Source organism: Poecilia formosa, unplaced genomic scaffold (genome assembly GCF_000485575.1).
Source record: "Poecilia formosa unplaced genomic scaffold, Poecilia_formosa-5.1.2 Scaffold107, whole genome shotgun sequence".
Classification (NCBI taxonomy): Eukaryota; Metazoa; Chordata; class Actinopteri; order Cyprinodontiformes; family Poeciliidae; genus Poecilia; species Poecilia formosa.
In genome coordinates this window covers 1,544,842-1,563,004 of record NW_006800046.1, presented here as the reverse complement: position 1 = coordinate 1,563,004, position 18,163 = coordinate 1,544,842, and the positions used below count along the sequence as shown (strand labels likewise).

Genomic DNA, 18,163 nt, shown 5'->3' with positions numbered 1-18,163 from the left:
TATATGCCATTTAAATCGCTCTATATCCCTGTCACTGTCAAAATGATTAAAAAAAAGGGCAAAAATGTTGCAGGTGAAATAGTGAGGAAGGGTGATAACACTGGCACGAAACTGAATTCTCATTCTGCAGCTTAAAGATTTCAATAGCACATATTTAAGGCCAACAGATTATCGTTCCTTTTCAGTGCACACTTTGGTTGGCTGACATTTTCTTCTTCTTTTTATTTTTTTTATTTTTTCCTTTTTACAACATTTATAGCATTTAGGACAATAAAAATGAAAAATGTGAGTTACCGGAAGGAACTCAGGGACTATTACCTATAGATGCAGTTCAACAACAAGATATTGCTTCTTGCTGCTACAGAACAGCAGCATGGAGTTTGTTTTTTTGTTTTTGTTTTTTTTTCTTATCTTCAATCTTTTAGTTCTACCACTGAGCAAATTAAAATATTGAAGTTTATCTTTTCTTTTTACCAAACATTTCTGTCTGGGTGTTGAAAACGCATTAGATTGCAGTTTAAGCTGCGTTTATTTGTTCCGAGTATTTGTGTCTTTCAATGTAACAAGTAGAATCTGTTATTACAGCAGTCAATATTTTGTTCCCGTGATTACTGTTGTGTCCGCTGAGCACGAATATCGCAACAGTGGAGGAGAACTACTGATGGAAAGACGTCTCTGAGAGAACCTTGCTCAGTGGGAGCAAACATCTGCCGCGACCGACTGGGGATCGGAGAACATGGAGCACACGCTCTTCTTTATCCTTCTTAAGGGTAAAGAATCAGCAAAGAGTTCATTTTTAGGAGGGAGAAACAGCTAAGCGTATAAGCTGTGAAATAACTGTACATCTAAAGGATAAAAACAGTACACACAGTTAGTGGCGGCAGCAGATTGCTGCGTCTCTTCCAGCAGCCTAATAACAATCATGTTTTGGTGGGTTTGAATGTCGTCTGTTTCTGTTTGGACAAGGGACGGAGCATCTTTGAGATGTTTAAGTCTTGGGGTACTGTTTCAGAAAGTAACTGCTTTCAACTTAATCACAGCTTCGTCCCTGATGCGTCTTGTGTTGTTTGATTACTAATGTTCTGTTGCAAACCTCTGAGACCTGCACAGGACAGCTGTATTTACACTGAGATTAAAATACACACAGAGACGATTTACTTGCTGGATGGGCTAAATATAATTGAATATCCCAAGCATTATTTAGCATTATTTGTTTCCTATAGTGTCAGATTTTAATAATACAAAGAAATCCCATTAAAATACATTAAAGTTTATGGCTGGGATGTGACAAAATGTCAAAAAGTTTGAGGAGGCATCATTACAGAGCTCTTGTAAGACACTGCAGCTCTCTTTCTAGAGAGAAGATTTCCTTGTCTTCAGACTAAAGACAGGAAAATCTTGACCTCTTCACGCAGTTAACATTCTGAGGACTCATAGGAAACCATGTTTTGGAGTTTACAGCCGAGGGCTCTCCTTTTGCACTTGGTTGCCTCTTAACAAGATAAAATAGTTCAATCAAGTGTCAAAGAAATCGCCGTAAGGAGATGAGATGGAGAAGAGAGAGATGAAACAGATCTTAAGGATCTCTTTTGATTCCGCCTTAACTATTTTGTATTCATATGAGAGAAATGGAGAGAGGAATAGGGACTGCTGAGGCTCTCTCATATGAATACAAAACAGTATTGCTGCAATCAGGAGTCCTGTGAGAAGTCTCCGAGTAGGTGTGTGTGTGTGTGCCTGAAGAAGATAAATAATTAAGAATGTGGGGTTGTGCATGGATGTGTGTGGTACGAGAGAGATACGATACGTAAAGCAAACGCAGTCTTGCAGCTGCCAGAATTCCTAAAACTAATTGAGATGGTGTGAAATCTCGCAGTGGGAGCAGACTGCATCAGTATGTGTGGCTGTGGCCCAGCAGACCATCAGGATGCAGACACATCCATGCAGAAAGCTTTGAAAGACACAACGGCCGACACATCTGAGCTGATTTGACACCTGACCAAGCCCAAACAGTGGTCAAAGCAGTCTTTTTCCAGTCCATTTACTGTGACGTCAATGATGCAATAACAAAGCAAGCTGTGCAATTCTGCAATTGTTCCAAAAGCAAGATACGGTGTGAAACAGTTGCTCCCTAAGACGAAAGCAGTGGTTAAGGGACGCAGGTATAAGTCTGGAAAGCATCATTGGTAGACCTTATGCATGTCATCACTGCCAAATTTAAATCATAATTATCAACATCTCTGATTAAGCTGATCCTGTTGTCCAAAGATGTTCAATGGACCTACAACTGCAAGCAGATGCAAACATGCATCAACATCTGAGACTCAAGGAAGAAAAAAGACTTACTGAGGATAAAAGATCGTTTTCCCAACTGAATCATCCTGAATGAACTGTATTTCTTTTACAAACTAATATAATTGTGGTACTGCTCAGTGAAAAAAAAAAAGTTAGGAAATAAGATCAGCTATGGTTTACAGGTTTTGACAGTTGGATGTACCTCGGTTTATCAGTCACAGAAAAAAAAACAAAAAAAAACAGGTAAATCAGTAGACTGGTGAGAAACTGTGGTTTTATTTGCTGGTGGGAGAGTTACCACTCTGTTATTCAATGAATCACCGTAGTCCTCGACTTCTACAGTATCACAGTTTTTAGACGCATCGCTGATCCAACACAGCTGAATCAAGTGACTGAATTACCTCTTCAGCATGCCATCAAGTTTGGCAAGTGTCTGGTAATGACCTACTCATTAAATGAAGGTGTGTTAGACAAAGGTTCCACTGGAAACCTGCCAGTAGCCTGAGGACTAGGCTACTAGTCCTCAGGACTAGGGTGGAGGACTAGGGTTGGAGACCCCTGATTTTGAGATGAGGCATGTATTATTTATGCTAAACAATGGAATGAAAGATACACATTTACTTCAGGCCTATCCAGAAAGGAAATGGACTAATGATAATGGCTGATTTTCTACTTTTAACAGGTCTTGACTGGTGACCAACTGTATCGGAAACTAAAAAAAAAACAATCTTTATTCTAATCAGTGAGCACTATATGAAGTCAAATTGACATCACTGATCTGTGTAGAAGCTGTTACTGAGAGGGAAACAAACTAAAAAGTTATGCATTTCCTACTTTAGTCAGGTGTTTAAACTGGCATCAGAGGAAATACAAGATGTAAGAAACTACTTTCTTGCCTGCTGGCTGTTCATTCTGATTGCCATTATGGATAGCTCATCTGTTTTGTCTTTACATTGAATTGGCAAAGGAGCAAATTGACCCAGAGCCAACCTCAGATAACAGCAAGTCGGAACATATTTTAGTGCGGTGGCCCTGTTTAACCCTCAGTTTTTCAAGGAACACATGGGATTTGTAAATGTTGGCAGCCTTTTAGAAATCTAAATTAAGGTAAGGATCTTTATCCTCTAGGGAATACACAGAGAGACGGATGGTTATGTATAGTAATGTTAATCAAGCTAGTCACTAATATAGAATACTAAAGACTGCTTAAAATGTGAATGCATAATCACTTTTGATTTGAATGAGTAAAAAAACTGTTTTACAGCAAGCAGTGTGCCACCAACTCTTCTCTTAATCATGTGTAATGACCACTCACAGCAGAAATGCCAGGAAGATGTACTCTGAATGTTGTTTAATTATAGTTCTTAAAGGGAAATGCATATCTGTTAGAAAAACTGGTGCAGGCAGGTTAAAACTTTATAAAATTAAGAGATCAGATATCAGTCTCAATTCTCCAATCAGTTCATATCTTTTTTGCTTTTATAAGTATATTATTACTTTAAAGGAAAGGACAACTATTTTAAAAAGGAAAACAAAACAGATATCAGTTTTTATGTGAGCAATTAATACCTGATTGTTCTGTATGATATAATATACATCCTGGGTCTCTAATTTGTGCAGCAGTAACCAGTGGATTTTAGATCAGTAAAACGGCTCATTGCCTGCCTCATCAGCACCATTTTATTATGTTTGTATTATTGCTGTCTGCAAGTCTTCCACACTCCTCTGTCTCTCTCTATTCTCCCATCAATACGTTTTGACAAATATGTCATTAGGGTTTTCATTTGCCTGCAGTCACAATACCAATGCCTTCACATAACCGCCACGGTTTTACGTGAAAGAAGTGTTTCTCAGAACTGTGAGCTTTGCCTGCAATCTTGAGCTGCAGCCCTTAATGCGTAAGGAATCCTAGTGCTGATGCATTGCAGATTATTTTCAATTATAAATGGCATGCGTAGGATCAAAGAACGAGGCATATGAAGAACACTTGGAGAAACGAAACAGGCCCAGCTGAAGTGAATCTATCTAAATCCGAGAGAACAGGAATTTGAAAAAATAAAAAATAAATAAATGCATTTAACAGGAGACTGTAAAGTAGGGGTTTTGATTGTTCCTGATAATATTAACTCAAGTTTAAATGCTAAAAAAGAATAGAATGTAGAATGAATGCAAATAAGCTAAACATTTACAACTGCATATGTCTGTACGTGGAAGCAAATATCAACTGAACCTGCATTGGAAACAAATCAATAACCAAGTGGAAAAGTCTGTGTATATAATTTGTAAAATTATGCCATAATGATTCATTTATTTATTTTTAAATTTGACGTACAGGTATATAGTCATAAATAACCAAATAACATACAATATAAAAATCCCAAATATGACCATAATGTACTAAAATAATGGAAGAAAAGGATCTTCAGGAAAAATCAGTTCAGCTCATGGGACAATACTGCAGGTTCTCAATTTGCACGTACTGAAATATTTGATGGTATTCTCCTTTAATAAATCTGCTCTGATTTATTGGAGGAGAAAAGCACAGCATGGACGTATATGTACTTTTAAAACCATTACATTATTATTCGCACTTTATCAAACGATAGTCTAAATCCAGAAGTTGACTTAGAAGTTGATCTGAATCAACTTCTGGATTGAGAGCTGCAGATTTAAGTGGCCAATAATCATGAGAAGGCCTCAAAGTCTTCATCCACACCATCATTATTATCGCAATCTGCAACAGTGGCACATCATTTTTGCTAAAACGTAAAGACTTATAGTATTTCATATGCATATTTATGGTAAAAAAGTAAGCATGCTCTGTTTCAAATGCAAGTTTTTACATATCAGAATAAATTCTTATACTCTCATGATCATGTGATAAATTCAGGTGTTGACAGCTTTGGGTTACCTGGACCATTTCACCCTCTACAAGACTCAGTTGGGATGTACAATGTTAACGCCTAGGAGACCTCAGTAAGAAAAAAGGCTGAAAAAGATTTTTTGTAAGGACTGTCAAGGGAAAGTCTTGTCTCCTTTGAAAGAACAAAGGCTTCCAGAGCACTCCTCTTAAAAATGAGACCAAAGTGGAGAGCTTAAGTTATAGTACAAAAGAAAAGTACATCCAACAAGCAAAACATGATCACAAAAACCTGAGTTTTTATTGCATTTTAACCCATTTAAAGGAGTTGAGAAGACAGAAGTGACAGAGAAACAAGAAATGTACCGACTCTTCTACTAGAGTACTTCTGTATTCTAGTAGAAGAGTCGACACATTTCTTGTTTCTCGTTGTCACAGTCTTGCAGGCTAAAAATTCAAAATACGCCCAAAACAAAAGTAAATAAATGAGGACAAAGGAAAAGACAGTCAAAGTCCCAAGTTTAGCTATTTAACTGTCTATACAAAGCTTAAGGAAACATTCAATAATTGGAATCACTGTTGAGCACAAATCTATGTTTCCACTATCTCAAAGGTGAGAGAACAGTCAGGTAAAAGAGAGGATCTTACAACTATTCATGTGGCACTAATTGGTATTGAAGATGTCAAAAAAAATAAAAAATAAAAAAATTAAAAAATTGGGGGCATGTGTATTCGTGTAGAGCAGCTATAATTAGATGCACTTGTAATGCATCCAAGTTTTACGTTTGCATCAATCGATTCAGGTCCGCTCAAAAACAATATGGATGTTACATTTATTGAAGTTTCATAGGGCTCTTCACCTGCTTTCATTCCTGGTCCAGAACAACTACTTTGGTAAGTAGCACCTCCTATTGTTTATTAAGAGTACTGCAGCAGTTTAATTCACTAACTACACTGTTAAATATTCCTTAAGAAAGCTTAAGGTATGCCATGTAGGATTACGGTAATAACCAGTATCCCATTTTATGTGTCGTATCCTGAAGTGCCACAACAGCTCTTAAACCAACAGCCGTAGCGACAGTCATATTATTTATTGATTTATGTTTTTGCACTAAAGCGTTCCCTGTTTTAGACAAACACAGTAAAACTGTATGGCACCATTTTTCTGAAATGGAAGAGTTTCAACCACAAACTCATTGTGGAACATATAAACTGGGACCCAGATGATGTTCTTTTTTACATGGTATGAAACCTGGAGGTGATTTTTCCTCTCTTACTCGTTTCTGTCTTGGATACTGGCCAACAAAAACTGGCTGAAGATTGATTGCACAGCAGTGTGTGAGCGTGATGGACACCACTGCAAAAAGGGATGGGGAGACTAAACAAAACTAAAGATATATGGAGAAGCCGTACAATTAAAAAAGGGGAACAATGTAATCGGAAAACAAAAGTCAACAAAGAGAAAGCCAAGGTTCAGACCTGATGGTGCTTCCTGGAGCAGCTTCGATGGTCCAAACACAGTGCAAGTTGTGCTCGTATGGAGCCGGGTATCCTGGAGACAGAATACGACCGGAAGGCTCCTCCTTGATGGTGCCCCCACACTCCACTAAAAGCAGAACAAAAGGCAGAAAAAAAAAATCAACGAGTTAAAAAGAGATGAATAAATGTTGCAGAAATATCAGTTAAAATGAGGAAAAACTACAGCTCCCACTTGGAAGAAATCACACACAATCCGTTTTTTTTTTTCTTTTTCTTATTGACACAGTAGTCTGCAATACAAATGTGACGCTCTCTATATGCTTGTCTGCGGTTTGAGTGATGGGGTGCCAAGCAATCAGTTCAATAAACACTGTGTGGTTCCAGCACAAAGAAAGTAAACCGCTGTTACAAGCCTGGCCTCGTTCTGTTGCATTCTGAAAGCTAAAGGACAGAGGGGACAGCATGTTTATTTTGTCCCAAGCTTAAAATCGGAATTTGCTATCGGAAAGCAGCGATAGACAAGGAATTTTCAGAGTACCAAGCAAAAGCTGACCTTCTCACATATGTTAATGTAAAACAGTTGATGAAATGTTAATCTAAAATACCCCCTGCTTCGGTTCAGCTCCTTAGAGAAGCTGAAGCACTTTCAGTTGATGTCTAGTCAGCTATTTTCTTTTTCTTTTCTTTTTTTTTTACAAAGCTTTAAGGAAAACCACAACTTGGGTAACTCATATCTGGCACCGATTAATTTTTTGGAAGGCAAATGGGAAGCTTAGGATGTATCAAATGAGATGATGTTGAACAAAACCATTACTTCAGTGGGTGGATGTGCCAGAAGTTTCTCCAGATGAACAGAAACAAAACTGAAGTTACCATCTTTGGAAGAATGATCACTGCTTCAGTTATTACAGCTAGAAAATCTATCAATCGGGTCAAAATCTGGGTGTGGTGATGGACTTAAACCTGAACCTTCAAAGACCCATCAAGACGATTACAAAGTTGGCCTTCTATCACCTGAAGAACTACGATTAACAAACTAATGTCTAGACTGGGTCATTGCTAAATCTAGAATATTGTGCAAGACTTAGAAATGTCATTTTTTGTACTTTACAAAGTAAAAATTATTTACATTGCTTCACAAAGAGTAAGACAGACATAAAAGGTCAGATTTCAACAGACTTTAGGTCAGCACAGAGGTTTACTTTCCAGAAGCACAACAAGCCTAAAAACATGTCCAGCACTACAATGGTGTCATTTAGAAGAAAGCATACTAACATATGTATTAAAGAGAGCCAGAACCCAAACTAGGTCACCTGTTGCTTTCCATATTACTCAGTCTCAATGTCTGAGATTGAGCAATGTAGAAAAATAAACTAAACTGGAAGAGACGTACTGCCACCGGGGGGGGGGGACTTGGTATGAATATATGACACACTTCAAATTGTAGTGTGCTTCCACTTTACAATTATGTTTAATTTGGTGTTGGTTCATCACCTAAAATTTCCAAATACTGTAAGTTGAAGTTAAGGCGTAGTTCAGTGGGTATAAATACTTTTGGAGGCACATATTATGTTCTCTCATTAATCCAAGCGCTTAATAAACTTTATAAATCCCATATTTCAGGTGTCAAAACTTTGACATTTCTATTTCTGACTCCATTCTATCCGTCTTAGTCGCTGTCCTCACCTTGCCTTACAGTTGTTTATTTCTTTGTGTTTGTGTCCTGGCTGCTGCTAAAAAATCCCACCGATAAAAATAGTCTCTAATCTGCCCTAGAATTCACCCTGGCTGTTAAAATATCACCTCCACTGAAGTCATGCCAAGGAGAAATGTTTTCAGGGATACACAGTTTGCTGAATGTTGTTTACACCCAGACATGAAATTACCTGTCAGTATAGGTTGAAAAGGGAGCTGAGCAGTACTATTCTAATCACACTGGTCGATGTGTCAAGGAACACCTGTCTAGCTGTTTTTTATTCCTCTCGTCTGGCTGGTTTCTGAACGGCTGCCAACATGTTCCTTTGGCTGTGCTAGCATTATCATAATACTAGCTGAACACTATAGAAATAAACATGGCTATAAATGCATCTATTGTCCTCTTGTTCAACTGGAGTTTGAAGGAATCTTTGACCCTTAAAACGATAAGCTGGGAAAGTTGTAATAATAAATAAAACGTCTTTTTAAAACGGGAGATTTAAAACAAAGACTTTAAAAAGAAAAGAAAAATCTGCAATATTCATGTTAAGACGAGGAACTGGGTCAGTGAAAAAAAACAAAAGCTTGCTTGGATTACCAGCAAATCTAAGTAAAAAAATGCTACATACTACAAAAAAATGATAATACATAATGCAACATAGTATGTTATCCTTGTAAAACATAAATGGCACTGATGTAAGAAAAGGTAACAGTGTACTGGCCCAGCCAAGCTGGCTTCTTGTAACTTTAAAATTTTACCACATCTATTGTTTGACAAAGAGTTTTAGAAACTTGTTACCTTGAGAAAAAAAAATAAAATAAATAAAAGCACAATTTAATTTCTGGTTTGTTGACATTTGATATTTATTCAATTTTTTTAGTGGTACTGCAGTCAGTTCCAGCATCCTGATTTCAAGAGATGCAGATTTCCATACAAAGAGGATTTGACCTAATTAAACTCATTTATTCTGAATAAATGTACGAAAATGTAAATATTCCTTCAAACAGAAAAAGTACATTTTTTATAAAAAAAAAAAACAAAAAAAACAAAGTGAGCATAACTCACCAACACAGAGTGGAAGTGGGCTGTCCCAGGCCCTCCTCTCCCCCCTGAGGCAGGTGAGGATCTCCGGGCCTTTCAGGGTGTAGCCCGGGTCGCAGCTGTACGACACGGTGCTCCCTGCAAAATGACCTTTGTCCTCCCGCTTGTAGCCAAACTGAGGAACACCTGGATCCTCACATTTAACCAGCTCAAAACCTTAAATGAACAAAAAAAAAAAAAGAAGACAGGACAAGAATGAACAAACCAATGTTCAAGTCCCGCCACAGATTCTCAATTAGGCTTTTTTAACCACAAAGAACCTAAAATCTAAACGATTTCCTTAATCCTGCATCAGCATGTTTCACTGTCAAAATGATGTGCTATGCAGTGTTGGTTATAACTCTATTGGGCTACTCCATGGGTCAACAACCTGATGCTCCAGAGCCAAAAATTTACAATCATTTTAAATGTAATTAATAATTACATATGCAGATTTCCACGGGGATAAATTCATTTAATTTACACAACAGAATTGAACTAAAAGTACCAGTAATACATTTTTAGATGCATTTATCATCTGTTTTATCTTTAAATGATATTAACAAATATACCCATACACATTTAAAAGTTTTGCTCTACTTAAAATATGAAAGTAGAAGTCAAATTTTAGTACTTCAAAACTGACAAATTTACCATTTCAAAAATTGTACGTTGTACTTTTTTGAAAGGTCATGTGACATTTGCGGCTCTAAATAGGTTTACTTAGCTGGACTGAGAGCAAAACTTGCTTTTTGGAATGTAATGGTCGTTGAGCCTTTATCGGTCTATCCAACAAACTCACAGCAAAATACAAGCGTTAGTGGTTGCAACAAAAAAAAAACGTGAAAAGGTTTAGGTACAAACACATTTGTACTTTTGTAAAGTAGTGTATGTAGAAAAAGGAGTAAAGGAAAAATAAAAATAAAAATCCAAATCTTTGTTTCAGGCAGGTTGTTCCTTACTAGTGAAGTGCAGCTCAAAGCCTTTACTGGTGTTATCAGCATTGCTGATGAACTCCAGCCACATGGAGCTGGAGGTGGAGTTCAAGGTTACGTCTAGAAGCTCGTTTCCTGTAAACATCCCCAGGAGACGAGCCTTATTACTGCTGCCATCAAAAACCTAGAGGAAAGGGGAAAAAAAACACACAAAAAAAACAGCGTATGAGTAGGAGGAAGCATCAGGTGTGCAAACTCAGATATGCAAACAAGGCTGTGTCTGAAGTTGTGGAAGATGCTACTCCCACCACCCCCTCACTTTGAGAACGTCGTCGTCCTCCAGCCGAAAGTCCCGTGCTCTCAGCTGAACGCCTTTGCCAGGCTGCGTCTGGATAGAGTAGATGCATTCGTGGTTGTTGCCGTAGTAACCAGGGTAGTTGGGAGAGAGGAGCACCCCTTGCATGCCAGTCACGGATGAGCCGCATTCAGCTAGAAAAAAGGAGAGGGAGCAGAGATCCAGGCAGAGACGGAGGGGAAGTGGCGTTGGAGAGAGCAGAGGACATGTCAATCGCTATATGCTTGAAACTCTTGGGGTGTTTTATTCACGTTGTCATGCACGGGGGTGGGGGAGGGGGGGAGTTGACGGTGAGAGGAATATGGTCACTGAGTGTACCTGAATGTTGAGTGGCGCATCATCATAATCACCCTGCAATCTGAATATGATTAACTGTAATTTCAGCTCTATCTGAAAATTGCTATTCATGGCTCACATCGGGGGAAGAGTCAAAAAAAGGACAACATTTTCTATAGCAAAATTGCTGCAGGAATTGAAAAGGCCCACAACTGCACCCCGGCTTTAAACTCAGGGAATTCAGCAAGGTGTAATAAGGTAAAAGGATTAGACGGCGTTGTTAGGAAAGTGGGAAGTTTCGAAAATAGGGCAGACAGTGACAGAAGTATGAAAATATCAAAATGTCTATTTCCTGTCAGTCTTCAGAGACTTGGATTCATCTAGAGGCAAAAGAAAGACCCAGCAAGAAACCTAAAAACTAGACAACAGCACAAAAGGAAGCTAGGAACATGAGGTTTTGTCTACAAGGTAAAATATAAAAATTAGTAAACTAAGTGGGTAAATAACCTGCAATTAAGAGAAAGTACAGATGCCCCAATAAAGCCATTTATAGCGTCCTCATGTTGATTATAAGCAATGCGAGAAGTTCAGTAACTACAGGGAAGGACAAACACAAGGAGGTCAACGGTGGCCATGATGTGCGATTCAATGCTAATTATGGTCATTGGGAACAAATTCAATTTCATTTTAACAAATAAACGTAGCGGTAAATGTTTGTTGTGTCATAAAAACAAACAAACTGACCTATACTCGGCCTGTCATTTTCCCATGTGTTAAAAAAAAAAAAACACAAACCACATCAATAATTAACACATTTCAGCTTTTTGATGCCATCCCCCATTAAAACTGCTGCCCTATATAATTTGGACAAAGTCACACAGGCTGTGTCTGGGAAGCCGTCCAAACGCAGCGACAAAACGTGGGCGTAGAGAGTGCTGTAAATGAGGAGGATGCTAAAAGAAAATGCCTCATTTCCTGACATAATTGATAATTTGGTAAATTTCCTAATTTGCAGGACGACGTGAGAGAGCTAGCTTGCTGGGATGACAAGAGGGACCGGGAGTTGTGATGAAGGCAAAAAAAAAATAAAGCATGTGACCACCTACCAACACACCTTGGCAGAGGGGAGCTCCACACCCGCCTTCTGCCCCCTAAGCATACCACCCTCGCCGGACCCTCTAACCGGTAACCGGGGAAACAGGAAAAGATGAGGGCATCGCCGACTCCATACTGGAGACCTTTTCTGGTGCTGTATGGAGGGATTCCAGGATCCTCACAGGGCTCCAAATCATACTCTGAAAGAGAGACGCAGATGTACTGTCAGCAAATTTTACTGCAAGACTATAAAGGAGATGACACTCATGCAGTGCTGTTTGTCATCTTTATTCTCATGTTTTACTAACATTTTTTTCCCCTTCAAAAGTACTGTATTCTGTATAGCTGCAGCAGAACTTTTCAGCCTTCTGAGAAACACAAGACAGACGTCAGGAAAACTTGTCAACAATAAGCCGCATGGAAGCAACTTGGGAAGAAGGCCAGATCATTAAAGATCTGTAAATATCATTTTGAGCCAAGTTCTTATCAAAACCACATAATCAGGGTACCGACATGGCTTTTAAGTCACAACCTGCTTAAATGCTACTAAATGATCTCTTCTAAAGCCCATCCCTACAAGGCTGCCACCACCAACCACCATTATCAGTCAACACTAAAGAAGACAGCAGAGAGACAGAAGTTGTTTGGATATGCTGGAATAGTCTTGAGTTCAGAGGGAATCCGGTGCACCTAAACTGACAAATCATTTAACTATTTATTGTAATGTCAGCGAAGTATTATATTTACTCAATTTATAAGAAACAAATATGAAAATAAATCAAGTAGATGTAAATATTTAAAGTGGAACATGTGAAAACTACAGTGTTCCTGATTGTCGTCGTCATTGTTTCTAGTTATCTCAGATTTGCAAATACCTGCGCAATTCCAACGTCACTTGAATGCCTCAAAATGTACGACAGATTATCAACAGTCACTTGTTTATCGCTGTCTTGAAATAATGCTGCCTTCTTAGCTTGATTTGATGTTATCAATCTAAATACTGACAGAAGTTGCTAATTTTTCTTCAGTGCTCTTTTCTCAACATTGGAAATTTTGAAATTGTGCCAAAGAAATCCACACTTCTTTGTTTCTTTTTTGTTTTTTGGGGGGTTTTGTTCTTCAGGATGTGGTGCAAAATACATTGCTGGGTAATATCCTCCATATTCTTTGGCTGAAAAAGATTCAACCACAGTAAGACACTCTATATTCTTCCCAAGCTTATCTGTTAACATTAAATAAGTTGTCTTGGTATTAAGCAACATTCTAGTTCAAGTTCTTTAATCTTCCTTCTCAGTGTGACTCCCTACTACATAATAAGCGTGGCTCAGCACATAGTGTCCCAGTTTTACTCTGCTGGTGTGGTTAAGAGATAAAATTTACATTATTCTCACCTGAGAACGTGATGTTAAATCCCTCGTACGAAACAGAGAAGTCGGAGAGGAAGCGGATCTGCGCGGTGTAGTTCCCGAACAGGCCCGCGCTTAAAGGAGGGGGCAAGGTGGAGCCGGTCAGTCTCCAGAGGGGCTGAGAGAAACTGCCGTTCTCGGTCACCAGCAAATGGTCATGGGGACTCTCGAGGTGGAAGGTGTGAAAGGTGAACTGTACGCCTGATTTAAAGAAGAAGAAGAAGAAGAAGAAAAAAAAAACATTAGATAAACATGTTTTCTTCGTTTTCTCTGGGTTAAAGAAAAGTAAATGCTAACTGAAACCGAACAGAATGTATTTTGGAGTCAAATGCTCCTATGTCTTTGCCTGCTATTTATCAAACGCATCCGCACATAGTGAGCATCTGCAAATGAGGCTGTGTCAAATTGATGTGAGAGCTTGGCCAAAGGGGACATGACTGGAGAGTCATCCCATGGCACCGTAGCCTCAGGCCAGCCTCTCAGCACTCTACTCTTACAAAGACAGCTTGTTCGGCAAAATAAAAAGGCCACTCGGTGGGGGGAAGTGACACCGTAAAGGAAGTTCAATTTGACTGCTGCATGTTTTGACACGGATTTCCTCTGCTAACCTTTTCCGTGGGAGGTCTCGATTGTCCACGTGCAGTTCAAGTTGTGTGGGTAGAAGTCGGGAAAGCCGGGAGAAAGGATGGTTCCGGTGTTGCCCTGGATATAACCGCCGCACAACGCTGACAACGGAGGCAGAGGGAAGCAGAGAGGGGGGAACATGAAGATGAGTTTACTGAAAACACTCCCAAACTGCTGTTATTTACCCTCATGTAAAATGCATTTAAAAAGGACATTCTCTTCAAGATAGGATAAAAGCAAAGAGAGTGTTATTTACAACATTAATAGAAAGCACAAACATCAATACCGTTCTCAAGAGGCAAAAACAAAAACAAAAAAAAACAAAGAAAAGAAGTGTATACACGCAAGAAAAATCCAATTCTTAAAGGGGATAGCAGCTGGGGAGGGGCATGTTATTACTGCAGCATCTAAAACATTTCTCAGTAGATTAGTCCTTCCAAGTGTAAAACAAGAGTCATTCAAAGAAACTTTCTCATCTTTTATAGATTTTCTAATGACTTTGTAATATTTAATAATAAAAATCTGATGCAATATGAAGCAAACGCTAAAATCATGTTTCATTCATAAAAAGCTCAGAACAATGAATTCTGCTTTAATCTCCCCCCCCCATCACCATTTGTGACTTGGGGGGAAGAAATCTGCCAGGCGACTCTTCGTTTCTAGGTCAATATTAAGGAGCGTACCATCACAGCTAGGCAGGGGGCGACTCCACTGGAAATTAGGCTCGCACTCCAAAGGCTCGGCGTCGCTTAGCGAATAGCCGGCGTCGCAGCTAAATGTCACCAGGCCTCCCACGTAGAAGTCATTGCCGTGCCGCTGCCCGTTCACAGGGATGCCGGGATCCACGCAGTGGTCCGACTGCAACTGCAGGGCTAGAAAAGGAGGGAGACGACAGATCAGAGCATCAAAAACGGGCGAGCGACCGAAATAAAAGCGGCATCATTTAAATTTGAATAGGCAATTGCAAATATTCTAATGAGGCTTAAATAAGTTTGCTTAAGATGTTAAAATCCTTCCAAATAAATTATTCACATATATGCCCATTATTCCCCTCAGCAGACGTGAACCAGTAAGCTTTCTCTCAAAGCTACTTCCCCTGCCCCACCGTCTACATTCTCTGGTATGGCAAGGCTCGTAGTAAATAATTGAAGCTGAACAGAGATTTACCCAAAGTGAAAGTTTAAAAGGTTAGCTTGTGTGCCATACATGGAGGAACGAAAGATGGCCCAGAGGACTAAATTACATGATTAGCGAAGGCTGGCGTAAGGGTAAAAGGTGTAATTGCAGGAACGGGGTACAGCCTGTAACACACTCTTTAGTTAGACTTTGGCAGTGTGTGCATGCGTGCGTATGAGCGTGTGTGTGTCACAGGAGAAATTTCTGACAGAATCTTCGAAAGCCATTTACATCTGAACTAGAGATGTTTTGTTAAGAAGGGGTTTTTAGGTGACAAAGTGAACAGAGAATTATTCTTGCACCCAAGACTAAGTAACATTAAAAATGCAAAGAAGGCTGCCGCCTCTGATTTGGGCTTCCTGCAGGTATTTGATTCACTCAGGCTACGAAAGGAAAACATGAAAATGAACCACATCCTGTTTTATCTGGATGTACATTGGACTTTGTAGCATCACATGCGGTGGCCCTTACTCTCGTAACGTATGCGGAAGCCGATGTCAGAGTGACTCTTGTCGGTGGTAAAGAGGAGGTACAGGAAGTTTGAGGTGCTGATGAGGAACTGTGGAACCTGGGTGCCCTGGTAACTTCCAATTAGAGGTGAGGAGGGAAATCGGCCATCCCGCACCTCGAGAACGTCATAGTTGACCTCAGTTCGAAACCTACAGGAAATAAAGGGAAGGCAAAAGATTGTCGGTGTGAAAGAATCGGGCCAACAGAAGAGAGGGAATATGGCTATGTTTTTGATAATCTTCCAGTTGAAATGGTGACTCAGTCCACTACGTTATGAATGCTAATTTCTTTGTATTTATAATGGAATACGTGTCGTGAAAAGGATCAGGCTCACAGCATCACAAATCATCCATAACGCTTAGCAGTGATCATCAGGTGTTTCTCTCTCTTCTGTCGTGTTTGTGGTAAAAAAAAAAAACAACAAAAAAAACAAAACAAGGCAGTATGACTAAAGTACACCGTTTCAGTTAAAGTCCTGAAAGAGAAAAAGCTTGTCTTTAGGTCATAATAAAAAAAAATAACTCAATTTTTCTAAAAAGCACTTAAGATGGATGTTTGCAATTTACTTTCCGTTTAACTCTTCGTTTTGTGTGCGCGCGCGCGAGAGCATGTGCAATTTCTGTTTTTGTTGCCGCAGCCACTTCATCTTCAAAGCCATGAATAAATAGCCTGCTTACAGAGCCATGTCATCTAAATGAAATGGTTTGTGATATTTTATTGATGCTACATAAAAATTAAAGAGCAACAAACATTTACGGAACATTCGTTATGAATAGGATCCTATCGCAGCAGGAGCATGGATAAGATGGGGTTGCGAGGATGAGTTTTACTTAAAACATTTAATGCGGCGTTTCATCCTACATCCTGTCTGTGTGTCCTTTTACTTCAGAACAAATTGCCTCCTCTTCCACCTCTGTGGCCGCCGTGTGTGGATGAGTGGATTTTATATGACTGAGTGCAGATGGCTAGGGTTGGGGAGGTCAGATTTATGGTCAAAGCATTCTGTGCCCCAAAACAATGCTGATTACCAACAATTGCAACGCACTGTGTTGTTAAGAATACTTTACAGTCTGTTTGCCTTTTGCTAAATTTTTAATGCCAACTATTTGTTGCTTGTTCGCTCATTGAAAACACAACGTCTACGTTTGTTTGGTGGGTTTTTATGGCATCGTAACATTATGGGATTTTGTATTCTGTTGAAATTTTATAGTAATTCCTTTGAAGGTTAATGTTGACAAAACATATATATATATTTAATCAAGTTAAAGATCATTCAGTCAGGATGAGTAGATGTTTTTTTCACCTGAAAAAATGTATTGTATGTCCTGCCTGATCACTGTGTGCAGTCCAGCTGAAATAACCGTGATGACTCTTTAAGACTGAAAGCTCAGTTTAAATAACGTGACAGTTAGGTAGAGCCTAAGCTACCTCTTTAGGCGTGGTTTATTTATTTAGTCTGTTTTTGTGTGCGAAGAAAGGTGCTTTTAATTGCTGAGGCATAAAAAGTAATTAAGTTAATCAAGTTAAGCTTTCCCTATGAAATTAGAGCGCTCATTACTTTTAACAGTGACAAATTAACACAAGGTAGGGTAACAAAAGAAGAGGCAATAAAGTGCAATTTCCTCTTTAAGCTAATTTAATAACAGGAAATTGTACATCCTACTTTCTAGGCCTTTTGGCCTCATCTAGAAGCCAGATTTGGAGCGGTGTTGAAATTGAAATATTTAGAAAGTAAACTTAATCCAGAGAGAGCACAGCCAACAAACACAGGATCCAAAATGGTATTGGTCCATACGTTTTGGTCCTAGACGGTGTAGAAAAACAGATGTTTCTTCTTCACCTTCCTATTGTTCAGGTCTGTCTTTGTGGGGGGAAAAAGAACCTGCGAAATATTAGGTAATTGTTTATAATCAGCGTTTGTATGCATGTGCTAGATTTGCCACTTAAAGACCACTAAAAGCAATAAAATGAAAGAGTCGATAAAGAGACAAACACAAGGCAAGCCGCTGAAAACCGAGAGGCTAAAAACAGAAACATCCCGGACTGTTTAGAGTGGATAAAACGTCGGGGAATAAAGCGGTTGCTGTCTCGGTGACTCACTTGTCGAAGATGATCTTGATGGGATAGCCTGGAGGAGCCTCAATGATCCATTCACAGTTAAGGGCCTCCTTGTACAGTTCTGGCCAGCCAGGGGAGAGAATGATCCCACTGGGAGCCTTCAGATCTCCTCCACATGGGGCTAACAGCGGGAGAAGAAGAAATGAAGAGAGAGAGGGGGAAGAAAAAAAAGACAGAGGCTGAATTATGCATGTCCGTCCCAGGTGATGAATGACGAGGTCTATTGATGATTTCTCGCATTAGCCCAGGCTCCGCCCA

The 18,163-nt window shown here is 39.3% G+C and overlaps 1 protein-coding gene across 1 annotated transcript in view; it reads right to left on the bottom strand.

Annotated features, from left to right (window-relative positions):
- Positions 1-18,163, bottom strand: part of csmd2 (CUB and Sushi multiple domains 2) — a 240,351-nt gene that overhangs the window by 83,102 nt on the left and 139,086 nt on the right. The window contains exons 17-26 of the mRNA XM_016675164.1: positions 17,888-18,026; positions 15,749-15,936; positions 14,785-14,973; positions 14,086-14,202; positions 13,463-13,678; positions 12,083-12,271; positions 10,665-10,834; positions 10,373-10,529; positions 9,396-9,587; positions 6,635-6,761 (exon numbers count right to left, since the gene is read on the bottom strand). Coding sequence (XP_016530650.1) covers positions 6,635-6,761; positions 9,396-9,587; positions 10,373-10,529; positions 10,665-10,834; positions 12,083-12,271; positions 13,463-13,678; positions 14,086-14,202; positions 14,785-14,973; positions 15,749-15,936; positions 17,888-18,026 — 1,684 coding nt within the window. The remainder of the gene's footprint in view (positions 1-6,634; positions 6,762-9,395; positions 9,588-10,372; positions 10,530-10,664; positions 10,835-12,082; positions 12,272-13,462; positions 13,679-14,085; positions 14,203-14,784; positions 14,974-15,748; positions 15,937-17,887; positions 18,027-18,163) is intronic.